The sequence below is a fragment of the Cnephaeus nilssonii genome (assembly GCF_951640355.1).
Source record: "Cnephaeus nilssonii genome assembly, chromosome: 16".
NCBI lineage: Eukaryota > Metazoa > Chordata > Mammalia > Chiroptera > Vespertilionidae > Cnephaeus > Cnephaeus nilssonii.
In genome coordinates this window covers 18,950,916-18,965,111 of record NC_137087.1, presented here as the reverse complement: position 1 = coordinate 18,965,111, position 14,196 = coordinate 18,950,916, and the positions used below count along the sequence as shown (strand labels likewise).

The window sequence follows — 14,196 nt, the reverse complement described above, 5'->3', positions numbered from 1 at the left end:
AGTTGATCCACTGAGTACCTCACTTCCTATCATCCTAGCAGCAATTTGGACATGGGAAGGAACTGACCTCAGTGTAATTTCTGTGGTACATTTCCCCCTGTGGCTTATTAGAGAAAGTGGACAATGCAGTGTGTAACATTCAACATGCCCATTATCTACAGAAGAGTTAATGCCTAGTCTCTTCACAGTCCAACCTTAGAGGCACTATGCTAATTTATGGCTTATCATTGCTGAAAATGTGACCACAGCAGTAAAACAAAGCAACAGGAGCCCAGATACTGTGGTTGGCCTGGGTTCAAACCCTGCATCACCTATTTACTGTGGGACTCAGGGCAAGTTTTTTATATGTAAACCTCTGTTATGTCTCCATTTCCTCATTTGTAAAATGAAGGTAATAATAGTGTAAGCGTTATCAGGTTGATGTAAGGAAAATATATTATAATGGAATCACCAAAGGAGGGGACAGAAAAGCAAAGAAGTATTTGAAGACAATGGCTGAAATGTTTAAAAATTAGATGGAAACTATAAACCTACAGATACAAAATGTTCAAACCACTTCACGACAAAAAACATGAAGAACACTACATCAAGGCACATAGTAAAACAAGACAAAAAAAAACAATGTGCCAAAAACTACATCACTGGTTGTGTACCGAGAATGATTCCTCCCCCCCCCCCCCCCGGGGCACATTTGGCAAATCCTGAAGACACATCTGGTTGCCGCATCTGGGAGAAGGGAGAGGGTATGCTACTGGCATCTACTGCGCAGAGGCCAGGAATGTTGCTAAACATGCTACAATGCACATGACAGCTCTCACAAGAATGAACTGCCCTGCCCAAACGTTAGTAGTACTAACGTTGAGAAACACTAAAGGCACATAATAATTAAAATGCTTAAAACCAGTGATAAAAAGAAAATCTTAAAATCATATCCTTATTATATTTTCTCATTCCTGACAAAAACAGAAAGTATTTGACATAATACTAAGCACTTTTATAAACCACTATGTTTATAAAACATGTTTAAGATAGGACCCAAGAACCAAAAAGTAAGGCTTCCAGAACTCACAGGCCAATGTGACTTTTTTAAACCTGCTTTTAAATGGTTCATTTAAGGGAACTATAATACATGTCAGATTTTCTGAAGGTTCTGCTTTGTAATCCTTCTGTATAAGTTAAAATCTCATTTCAGCTCAACAAACATTTACCAGGACTACTTCCACAGTACATATCATACAGCAATGCAATTTTCCAAGTTAGTCGCTTTCTGCCACATCATGCCTATTTAATTTTAATTCTATCTTAAGTCACAAAAATGATTTAAAAATCCCTACCAATTCTGCTAGGTTTTGTTGTTGTTTTTTAAAAGAAACTCAACTGAGGATATGCTTTTATTGACTTGAGAGGGAGAAGGAGAGGGAGAGGGAGAGAGAAACATTGACTTGGGAATGAAACATCAATCTGTTGCCTCCTATAGTGCCCAGATCAGGGTTCAGACCAGGGATTGAACCCACAATCTGGGTATGTGCCCTGGAAGGAATTGAACCCATGACCCTTTGGTGTATGGGATGATGTTCCAACCAACTGAGCCACACTGGCCAGGGCTCTGTTAGGTTTTTTTAATGACAAGATTTTTGGATCTTTTAAAGCTGAGGTACATTTACACAATGGAATAGTACTTGGCCATAATAAAAAAGGAAATCTTACCCTTTGCAACAGCATGGATGAACCTGGAGAGCATTATGCTAAGTGAAATAAGCCAGCCAGAAAAAGACAAGTACCATATGATTTCACTCATATATGGAATCTAGTGAACTAAAAAGCAAAGACAGATTCATAGAAAGAGAACAGGCTGAGAGCTGTTTAGGTTTCTTAGGGGGAAATGAGTGGAGGGAGTTGGAGGTATTGAACAATAAAGAAAAAAAAAGAGAGAGAAAAGCCCAGCTGGTGTGGCTCAGTGGTTGAATGTTGACCAATGAACCAAGAGGTCACTGGTTCAATTCCCAGTTAGGGCACATGTAGGGGGTATGCAGGAGGCAGCCCATTGATGTTTATCTCTCATCAATGTTTCTATCTCTCTATCCTTCTCCCTTCCTCTCTCTCTAAAAACAATAAAAACATATTTTTAAAAAGAGAGAGAGAAAAAAACCCTCATGGACACAAACTACAGTTTGATTGTTGGGGGAAAAGAGGTATGGGGAGGTGGAGAGGGTATAGTTAGGATAAATAGTGATGGAAGGAGACTTGACTTAGGGTGGTGAACACACAATAAGTGTACAGATGATGTGTTGTGGAATTGTGCACTTGAGACCTTTATAATTTTGTTAACCAGTGTCACTCCAATAAATTCAATAAAAAAGGGAAAAATAAAATTAGATATGAAATAACATGTTGTGACATGATATCAAGAATAAAAATCCAGACAAACTGCAAACATACCAAATACTATGAACTAGGCACTACTTTTTGCTGGTGTTTTTTGTTAATCTTCACCCGAGGATATTTTTTCCATTGATTTTTTAGAGAGTGGAAGGGAGGAAGAGAGGTAGAGAGAGAGAGGGAAAAAAAACAAAAAACCACCGATGCGAGAGACACATCAATTGGTTGCCTCCTGCACATATCCCCATTGAGGTGGGGATCGAAACCTGCAACCCAGGACGTGCCCTTGACTGGGCATCAATCCCGAGACCCTTTGGTGCATGGGCTGATGCTATAACCATTGAGCAATACCAGCCAGGGCTGAACTAGGTACTATTTCTATTCATGATCCCCAAATCCTCAAATAAATAATTTGGGTTTGGTATTACTGCTCTCTTCATTTTACAGACAAAACAGATGAACAAGTTCACTGACTTGCTCCTAATCACAAAGCTAAGAACTGGTGAGGCCAGGATCTGAACTGAAAACCCTTTGAAAACCCATGCCCTTAAAATAATAACTAACACTACATATTTAAGATCACAATGCATTTTTAGTGGGTTTACTATTTTGAATCTTCATAACAAATCAATATATATTTACATTGCTAGAGCACTGGTCTACCACATGAATTTATTCAGACACTTTGGTACCCCACAGATAGATGGGGTAAGGCATCCTAGTCTATATTTCTTCATTTTCCTGTCAATCAGAGGGAAAAAGGATAAAAGTAGTCACAGGCATGACAAGAACTATATAAGTCATTTATTAAAAACTGTCTTATAGTTTCATATTTATAGATGACTAGCTTAGAGAAGGGAAGGAAGGGGTAGTTATTTTTGTTTGATATGTCCCAGATGGAAAAAAACTGGGAATCCCCTCTTTTAAACATGCAAACCAGATCTCTTTGGTTCAATTTAGGTTTGTTTGTTTGTTTGTTTCAACACTGGCTTAATATGAACATTGGGAAGTAATTTCAATTTTAGGTAAATTTTATTAGAGTGTACACAAAGAGCTAGAAACATACATTTTGTTTAGTTTTTCTTAATAGTTAAAAAAAAATCACACTAAAGGGAAGTAAAATTAAGAAATGCATAGAGCCTGGCCAGTGTGACTCAGTGGTTGAGCGCCAACCCATGAACCAGGAGGTCATGGTTTGATTCCCCATTAGAGCACATGCCCAGGTTGCAGTCTCGATCCTCAGTGAGGGGGCATGCAGGAGGCAGCAGGATGATGATTCTCTCTCATCATTGATGTTTCTATCTCCCTCTCTCTGAAATAAAAATACATATATATATATATATATATATATATATATATACACACACACACACATATATATATTACATAGAGCATACTGATAAACAAAATTGTTTAGCTTAAAAAAATCTGAAATTTATCAATGCTCTAAATGAGTCAAATTTGAGTTTTGTGTCTTAAATAGTAATCCTCCAAGATTAAAAAAGAATATTAAACACAATTAGAACAACTGAACCAATTTTCTTCTTTAGTGGGAGAAATAATGGATCAATATGTGTTTTATTGGGGAAGTTGAAACATTAACAAAGGTTATATCGGAGCAGACAACAGAATACAGAGCTTCAAACAGTTAAAGGTAGCTATAATTTCATAATTGCCTTTTTTTAAAACTTTACCTGAATACTTTAGTTTTTTTCTTTTTCGAGTGGTTCTATATACAAGTTACAGAGAATTCCAGATAAGTGAAATTTTATGTAACATAATCAATTAACTTTATGAACATGTCTTGTTCTGCCCTCCAATCAATCTAATTCTTTTTAGAGTCCTGGTGCTCCCTATAAACAAAACACACACACACAAACACACACACACACAAAAGGAAAAGTTTATACTTACTAGAAAGAACAGTTGTAAGGAAAATGTAGTCTGAAAAGGATATGAGTCCACATTCTCCAAGGGTGTAAAATATACTGCCTTCATCAGCAAATTTTTCTCGTTCCTGGGCAATTTTCTATTAAATATATGGGTTCCAGCAAAAGATAAAAAGAAGATACAGTAGAATGAGAACATAAATAATTAAAGATGAATCATCATTTATCTGACAATTTTATGGTATTTATCATAAGCATATTTCTGATGGCCATTCCAAATTAATGGATCCTTTACAGTTTTCAAGATGATGAAAATTATAAGACAAAAGATAATTTTGTTGTTTCAATACTGGCTCAATATGAACATTGCAAAATAATTTCAATTTTATGAACTTTTGCCATTTAGCATATACAGACCCAGTTCAGGGCTAATTTTGTTTCTTAGTTTTAAAAACAATCCATCTTCTTCTATAGAAGTATATGAAAAAAAAATCAAAACAAATTAAAAAACTAAAGTGAAGTCAGTTTCAATTTACTAAGAAACTATACTATTAGTGATTAAAAATGAAGAGGTAAGCAACCAAGCCTGACATAAATGTTCAGAAAATTAATTTCTGAAATATTAATTTTAATTTTTCCTTATGACCGCCAAGAATCTTAGTTTCGGAATGTAGATGAGCTTGCAGAGTAAACAGCATCTCTAAAATACATGCACGCCAAGCTTTAGACATCAGTTTATTTCATTATATTTATTGTTACCTTGGTAGAAGCTCTTAATTTCAGCTATTTGATGAAACTCTCCTAAAACGCAGCTATTATTCAAAGAGAGTTAATTACCAGCTTCAGTAATAATCTGTCTGGCAAGTGGTCTCTTCCTGGATGCTTAAGCAAACCTACTCCGTTTTCTGAATTCCTAGCTGAATTATAAACTTAGTAGTAACATTGGAGATATTTTCAAAAACTGAAAAGGATCCAATAAAGTGTTAAGTCTTGAAACTCATTTCCATAAGTTCTGGGCCAACCAAAGATATTTAAGGAATTATTCTGGTGCCAAAAAAAAAAAAAAGTAAGACGAGGTTTCAAGAACTCAAAGCAACAAAGTACGATCAAAGTAATAATGTCATGCAAGTGCAAAATGATAAGCAGCATTGCAAACATAACCTTGGGAGAAAAATCATGAAAACTAAACCAACAAGCACCACCACACCAGCATCCAGGTACACACTATCCGATAGGTTACCTCTGTCTAGTGAAGATCCCATCATATACCACAAAGGAAAGAAAACTAGTTAACCAATTGAAAACACAAGTACCAAGTGAATTACCATGATCTTCTTAGTAAACCCACTGATAGCTTTTACTGAATATTTGTTTGTTGATATGAAACAGTAACCAAAGAAAGGTTAAAATCCATAGTTAAATGTCAACAAAGCAGTACCAGGTTTTGATGGCAGATCCCACTTAGGAAAGGGCTTCTTTGACTCATTTATGATGGACAGAAAGTATGGTCCTGCTTGATAGCATTTAGAGATTATTTCTTTGAGTCAACAACAAAATGAGCACATAGCCCAATCTGCTCAAATTAAGGTTAGATCTCATACCATACTGGACCTTCTACCAAGAGATTAAACACAAATTACAGTAAAAAAAAAATACTGCTGGATGAAAACAGGACCAGCAAAGCCTTTCACCGGGAAGGTAATATTTTAATTTCTCAAAATAAAGGAAGTAATTTTTTTTACAATATTCAAGATACTGCAAAAACAAAGCATATGAATAAGCAAAATATACATAATGAGAATAGTATTCCAAAGTTATACCATTACTAGGCAGACCAATAAGTGTACAGAAGTTGAGTACTTCGTATTATGTAATAATCTTATGGAGAGAATGCTATAAGCAAACAAAAATAAATAACATATTGGGATCCAGAAGTTGAGAAACAAAGACAAAAATCGAAGGGCAGAGGCAGCTAAGTCACAGAAGCATATCTAACATTATTTTTCTAAAAATCATCTAGACAATGCTGCTACTCAGAAGATACAGAAAGACAAATCTAGTTTTGTTGGTAACTTTCAATTCTGATACAATTTCAACTCAGAAAAGTGGAAAGACCCATATAGGAACTCTGTATCCTTTTTACTCAGATTCACCTATAGCTTACACATTACCCTATTTGTTTTATCATTTTATATAGACATATTTTTTGCACTATTTTGAAAGTTGAAGTTATATTACACTTAACACTTAAATACTTCAGTATATATTTCCAACAAAGACATTCTCTTACATACCACAGTATAAATTTAATAAAACCAGGATACTTAATACATACTATTACCTAATCCGCAGTCTACTTTCAAATTTAGTCAACTCTCCCAATTAATTTCCTTTATAGCTATTTCCCCCAGTCCAGGATGTAATACACTATTATGAATGGCATTTAGTTGTCATGTCTTCTTAATATCCATTAATCCAGAACAGCTTTCTTTTCCTTTCTTTCTTTTCCCCTTTGGAGGCTTATTTTTTATTGTGATAAATTCACTATTTTAACCATATAAGATGGTGTGGCTTCTTTCAAATAACATGTTTTCTAGGTTCATCCATGTTGTAGCATCAATCAGTATTTCTCTTTATTGCCAAATAGTGTGTTGGCAATATATATATAATCCCAAATTTGTTTATCCATTCATCCAACGAAGGATATTTGGGTTGTTTTCACCTAGGACTACAATGCACATTGTACAAATATTTGTTTGACTATCAGCTTTCAATTATTTGGTGTATATGCCTTAGAAATGAATCTTGCACTCTCAGGCAGGCTAAATGACTAAAGTCCTAGCCAACATTTCACTGCAACCTCATATAAAAACCTGAGCCAGAACCATCAAGCCAAACTCCTTATTCACAGAAAGCACAAGAGACAAGTAATGATTATTGCTGTTTTAAGCCACTAAACTTCGGATTTTCTTTTAGAAGACTTATAGTTATAGATTTTACATTTAGGCCTGTAATCCATTTCAAGTCAATTTTGTGTATAGTGACATAGAGGTAAGGTTTATTTTTAAAAAAATATGGACATACAGTCGTTTCTAAACCATTTGCTGAAAATCAATTGACCGGTTAAGTATGGATCTACTCTTCAATGATGTTCTCTGATTTGAGTGGCCCATTTTCTTTGGAAGGTCTTATGATTATTAGCAAAGTATATAATTATTTTTCAAAGTATAAATAAACATGGAATTATGTAAATGGTTTTTTTCCCCCTTTGGTATAGATGGTTTACTTTATTCTTGAAGGATTTTTCTTTTTTTTTTTTATTGAGGTATTATATCTGTACATATCTTACCATTACCCCCCACCCCACACCCATACATGCCCTCACCCCCAGAGTTTTGCGTCCATTGTTTATGCTTATATGCATGCATACAAGTCCTTCGTTTGATTTCTTATCTCCCCCACCTCTCACTAACTTTCCCCCTGTAATTTGAAAGTCTGTTTGTTGCTTTACTGTCTCTGTATCTATCTTTTTGTTCATCAGTTTATAATGTTCTTTATTATGTAAATGTTTTTAAAAGGCAGCTTGAGAGACTGCATGAGATCCATTTGGGGTCATGGTTTAGGCCTAGTCATCCCTACCACTAGGACCATTATAAAGTTTGCAGAGATGATAAAGATGTCATGGAACAGACCTTCAATTGTATGTTAATTGAGAACTGCTATAGGAATGTATCTCCAGGGGCTATATTATAATGACACTTTACAATGCTGAGTCAATTAGTGTGATATTCCCCAGGAAGGCACCCCCTCCTCTACTGCATTAAATGAGATATGTCCATATTTGCAACCCTCAGACCTCTAAAGGATAAAATATTCTGTTTGTGTGGTTACATATGAGACCTCTGCTGTACTAAGAATGATAGGGAGCAAGAGAGACCAAGAGAATGCCAAATTGATGTATGTAAAAAAATATTAAAGAAGATAGCTAGAAGGAAAGAAATAGAAGAAAAAAGGCCCATAGGAAGCTGAACAAAAAAGGAGAAAGAGCTGTGACCAGAGAGGAATAAAAAGTATCAAAGTTAGGAAAAACTGAGGAAAGAGAAAACATGTGTGCATGTGTATGCACAAGTGTTTGAGAGAAAGAACAGAGAATGTGTGTGTTCTGCAGTAGCTCCTTAAAAATGAGAAAGATGTTTAAAGAGAATTTTAAAATTTGTCATGCTTTGCGACGTGCCCTGTGCAATACCATCTTGTAAGTCTTTAGAGTAAAGGTCTATATTGTTCTTTCATGCTTTTGGAGTTGGGATTGGGGTACAAGGAAAGAGAGAGAGAGAGAAAAGTTACATATATGCTTTCCAAGATATCCACTTGTCAAAGAGTGGTTCAGATATAGTCAAATTTATACAGGGGTGACCAAAAATAGGTTAATATTAATAAAAATAATACAATAATAAATAATAATACAAGAATGAACTGATTTGCGTACTCACGACTATAAACCTACTTTTGCCAACTTCTGTACATCTAATTTATTAACTCTAAGAATTTATAAGTGAATTGTTGAGTATCCAAAATTCCAAAGACAATTCTTATAAAATTCATAACATATATTAATTACAAACACCAAAATTGTTACAAAACCAGCTGAATTATATAAATGGTATTGGCTGAACAAGAATGATATTAGAGCCCAGCTAGTATGGCTCAGTGGTTGAGTGTCGAACTATGAACCAGGAGGTCATGATTCGATTCCCAGTCTGAACACATGCCCAGGTTGTAGGCTCAGTCCCCAGTAGGGGACCTGCAGGAGGCAGCTGATCAGTGATTCTCTCTCATCATTGATGTTTGTCTCTCTCTCTCCCTCTCCCTTTCCCCTCCTTTCTGAAATCAATAAAAAAATGATTTAAAAAAAACTGTCACAAAACCATAAAATTCAATCCCTCAAATTATTTAAAGCTAGGAGGACAATCAAATAAATATGTCAAAATTTGGGAGGAAATGGGAGTTACTAGAAAACTAATTTTTAGACTATTTTATGTTTTACGGCTGCTTCTTAGCTGGTCTTTTTAAATCAAAGGCCTGGCTGTACCATAAATTTTACCGTTAGATCAACTACCCATGGTACATAGGGAATCTGAAAATATTGATATTTGAGTTTGATAATGAATAAAGCTCCAAAGAATGGTAAAAATGGGAAATCAAGATTCAAGGAAGGAAAAGCGGAGGGAAGGTTTTTGGTTTTCTTACTCCAAAGTCTCATCAATGTTTAATTTTGCAAATTGACAATGTCAAGTAAAATGTTCCTTCACTTAATTTTTGGGTAATGTTTAAACTTTGACTAAATTTTAAGTCATTTCTTCCCTAAACCAATATCATTTATATACTTCAGAGGTGATATGGAGGCACAGTCCAAAGAAAACAATGCTCCTTAACAGATTGGTAATAATGTTCATCTTCTCTGTCTTAGAAGTGATTATTTATATAATTTTGTTATTAATGAACATTTATATTAATATGTATTTTTACTAGGAAAATCTAACATAAGAATTTAAATTTAATCCAATATACATAACAAATTCAATATAAATAACAAATAGACAAATGAAAAGGAACAAGTTTATATAAAAGTAAAAGAAACTATATTCCAATTCTATTGTAAGGGCACATAATGTGAGATTAAGTAATATATTAAGATATCAGTTCAGTAAAAAAAAAAAAATAGTTGTAATAAGGGTCTATGAGAAACTTGTTTCATAATGAAGTTCCTGAGGTAAGATTCTAATATTACACCAGTATACCAGGTATATGCTGAAAATTAAACAGAACTAGGCATTTTAAAAAGAGATTGTAATAAGTTACAGAGGTACTTTTAAATGCACTTTATAAGTTACATATCAAACTTTATTCCAATCGCCTGAATCTCTGAAATTAAGGCTGTGAAAGCAGAATGCAGGTTAACTGAACAGAATAATATTTCTATTCAATTTACTGACAAGTGTTACCCCCTTTTGGAGAACAAAGTTATGCAAAATATTTCAAAGCAATATGCTCACTGACTTAAATAAATTGAAGTTAAACTATTTTACTATCCATTTACATAACTTAGTCTTTGATCGATTTGTTTCAAATTTGAAATATACCTATAACACTAAAACATTCCAATAACTGACCTCAAGTAAAGGCAAATGAATAAATAATCTCATAAGAGTATTGGTATTGATCTTAACTGCACCCTGTTCTGAATCTTTTTATTTTTTAGAAAAGCAGAAAGACAAGAGTAAACTAGAGCAAATCATAACCTATACATGTGTAATTGCTACACCTCTCAGTGAGTCTATAATCTGAACTGTTTTACCAGATGGCTTTGTTGCTAAAGCATTCACTCTCTCATTTCTGACCAATCACATAAACTTATTAAACATCTGCTTAAAGTTGCAGATGCCTTTAGGAGCTCTGGGAGCGGGATTTCCAGATATGATTCAAACTCCTGAATACTGTGCTCAAACAGTAAATCCTATTACAGGGTTGATCAAAATAGGGGCAATAATTTTGCCTTCTGGGATTCAACTGGATGAAGCCAAAGAGAAAAAAATCTTATCTAGGAGTTTAATGTCATATTTATTCTAGATAAGACCCACTTTTCAAGTTCTATAGTCCAAAATAAACTTTTTCAATCAAATAGAAGTTGATAGACTATGATAGTAAAATTGGTGCTACTGCCTGGCCAGTGTTCTCAGTGGTTGAGCATTAACCCTTGCACCAAGAAGTCTCTGGTTTGATTCCCAGCCAGGGTACATGCCCAGGTTGTGGGCTTGATCCCCAGGGGGCATGTAGGAAGCAGCCAATTGATGATGTTTCTCTCTCATAGACATTTCTATCTTTCTCTCCCTCTCCCTTCCTCTCTCTCTAAAATCAATAAAAACATACTTTAAAATAGGTGCCACCATATAATCTAGAACCTTAAAATATTCCTAGTACACAGAAAACCTGATAAAGAACACACTTTTATAATTTAATTAAGAGGTCATCCTTTATGAGACTGAAATAATTGGACTATTTTAATATTAACATTTCTCTATATTGCTGAAATACATTCCAAAGTCTCTCTAAATCCTTCAAGAAATATTTGAAGTTGTACTTCAAAGACAAATTAATGAGAATAATATACTTCTTCCAGAAAATACAATTTTGGCATATCATTTCCAAATAATAAATAGTTGGGGCAGGGAGGGCTAGAATATTAGAAAGAGGAAATTCAACAGTTTTCCCATGCAATTAATGCTCATACATCATTATTTAGTTGGTACATAGACAGATGCCAAAGCCTTAGTAAGCGACTGATCTTAAACAATCACACTATTCCAAATAAAAAATAAAATGTTGCACAGTTAATATGTGTTATTCTTCTTCCCCATCACATATATGAATTAGCAAGAAGGTAGATTTGGGGATATGTCATATAAAAATTAAAGCAAGACATTTATAATTTGGAATAGTTTATGATTTCTTCTTCTCCTAACTCAGAGTTTCCAATCTTTTCAGAGATAATATTGCTTTTGCAACAAACATAAATTACTGTGCAACAAAATGTGGAAGGTGAATGCTTAAGATACTGTAAGCCTCACTCTGCCAGAAAGCCATTCTCTTTTCAGTCCCAATTATAACCACTCTAATAGCTCTGAGCACTATTCCAAATGCCTAGAATGCAAATGCTTTTCTATTTCATTACCTACATGGCTATAGAAAAAAATGAATACAAATGAAGATGCTTAAAAAAAACAGTGGAAGAAGATTTGATTAAAGCTATGATAATAATTCGAGAGTCCACTGGAACAGCATTAACTTCAAGGGAATTATACAACTTTATTGAAGTGATTTATTCCAGGTCTCAGTATCTGATGAGGTGTTATTAAAGCCCTAGACAGAGAAAGTCATCAATTCTACCCATTAAGCCTGCACACTTGCTTCAAAGTGTGCACATTCTTTCTCTGGATGAAAGAATTGATGTTTTACCATTATTTATCGTCTGTTACCGGATCTAAAAATTAATTTTGAACTTTGGTCACTCAGATCAATCAGTGCTGAAAAGAACTGTCCTGAACTCAGCAGCAGTCATGGTTTTAGTCACATGGCTTACAAAAGGCTTCCCTATCACTTCATGAAAACACAATCTCAGACCAGTTTTGAAAAATATGTTAATATAGTATTTCATCTTCTCCCATTTGGAAAAAATATTATAAAAATGCATCATAAGAATAAAAAAAAAAAAGTTTCACTCTGAGGATCACCGTTCACACCCTTGATTCACACTGTTCTAGAACTACTGTCCCCCAGGAAACCCTTTATTTGAAGATTTCTAAATCATTTTGAAATCGAACGTTTATAGATATCCCTTGAACACCACTGACCTTTAAGATATACCAAGAATTAAAAAATTATGGTTTGCATTTCTATGTCCGGCACTGTGCTAAGCACTTGCATGAGCTTTTTCAGTCCTCACTGCAATTCTATGAGGTAGGAGACACGATCAGCACTTTACAGATTAGAAAAGTGAGGCTTAGAGAAGTTAAATAAGTAGCTCAAGGTGACAAATGCTATGAAGTGGCAGGACAGATCATGGTCTGACTCCTGAGCCTATGCCATGAAACATTAGATGTTATAGTGTATCAAATACACAGAAATGGACCAGGTTTCTACATTGTTTGCAATTTCTGAAATTGTTAATGGGCACTGAATATTTTTGGAGCAAAACACTGTTCACTATTGTAAAATATTAACTTTGGGGCTTACCTTGTATCAGCTCAGTTATCTTAAAAACAAAGTTTAGTTAATGATGTAGGTACACATCATATTTTTATGCCTTGACTTGTTCAAATGTATATTCTAATCATTTTCACAATGAGTATCAGTTTAAGAATGTAATGGCTTTTTATACTCTTCTTCATTAACAAATCTTAGATTAACCTGTAATTGGAGAAGCTTTTGATTTAAATTTAAAACTTTTAAAAATGCATTATGGCAAAGACAAATATGCAAAGCAAGAATTCTCCTCACACATTCTCTGCAACCAAAGCACATCAGTAGATATTTAGGCTGAGAACCCATTTTTACCAGAATAGGATAAATTGCTTTGAGAAGCTTTCATAGAACTTCATTTGTGTAACTTTAAAACATGCTACAGTGTTTCTGCTAAAATAAGAAAAAGGAAGTTAGCTTGGAACCAAGTCCTCTCATGTCAAAGTGAATTTCAAATCTTGTTTCATGACAAATAACAAAATATGAAGGTGTTAGAAATGCAATGGTTAGTCATGTTCATGTTTTCAAATCAATAATGATAAGTCAAATGGGTTAAGCTGACCCCAAATTCAAACACAATAGAATATAAAATTAAAATGTAATAAAAAACATCATAAAAGAAGTCTGAATATTTGGGGCAACCAAGTAAATTATACCCTTCTTGGGAGCCCTTAATGGTCATATTGTTTCTTTTTTCAACCTGAATAATCAAACACATGGGTTAAACAACAGACTTAAGTTAGTGGTAGAACTCAGAGACTGGAAAGAGACATTATGCATACTCCTTGCAGCAATACAGGAAGTATTTGATACTATTCATAAGCTGCATCTGAAGAGGCACTCTATGCTAACAGGAAAACAAAATGAATCCAGCCTTCCCACAGGCAATCAGAACTTAGCATGCAAAGGACAAATCCCTGTAAGGAAGCAAGCAAGAAAGCCCTCTGCTATGAAGTGGCTGCTCATTATCTTTGGAAGCTTAAAGGATTTATACCAATGTCACCAAAATGAGTGATATTTATAGAACCCAACAGAGATAAACAATTCCCCCACTACCAATTCTAAGAAAAATGTTCATTATTTTTAATACATAAAGCTTACTAATAAGATATCCTTAAGAATATACAGTAAC

The 14,196-nt window shown here is 34.3% G+C and overlaps 1 protein-coding gene across 3 annotated transcripts in view; it reads right to left on the bottom strand.

Moving 5' to 3' along the window:
* MICU1 (mitochondrial calcium uptake 1) overlaps window positions 1–14,196 on the bottom strand; it is a 179,158-nt gene that overhangs the window by 89,769 nt on the left and 75,193 nt on the right. For all 3 annotated transcript variants that reach the window (XM_079793297.1, XM_079793295.1, XM_079793296.1), the window contains one exon: window positions 4,294–4,408. In XM_079793297.1, coding sequence (XP_079649423.1) covers window positions 4,294–4,408 — 115 coding nt within the window. The remainder of the gene's footprint in view (window positions 1–4,293; window positions 4,409–14,196) is intronic.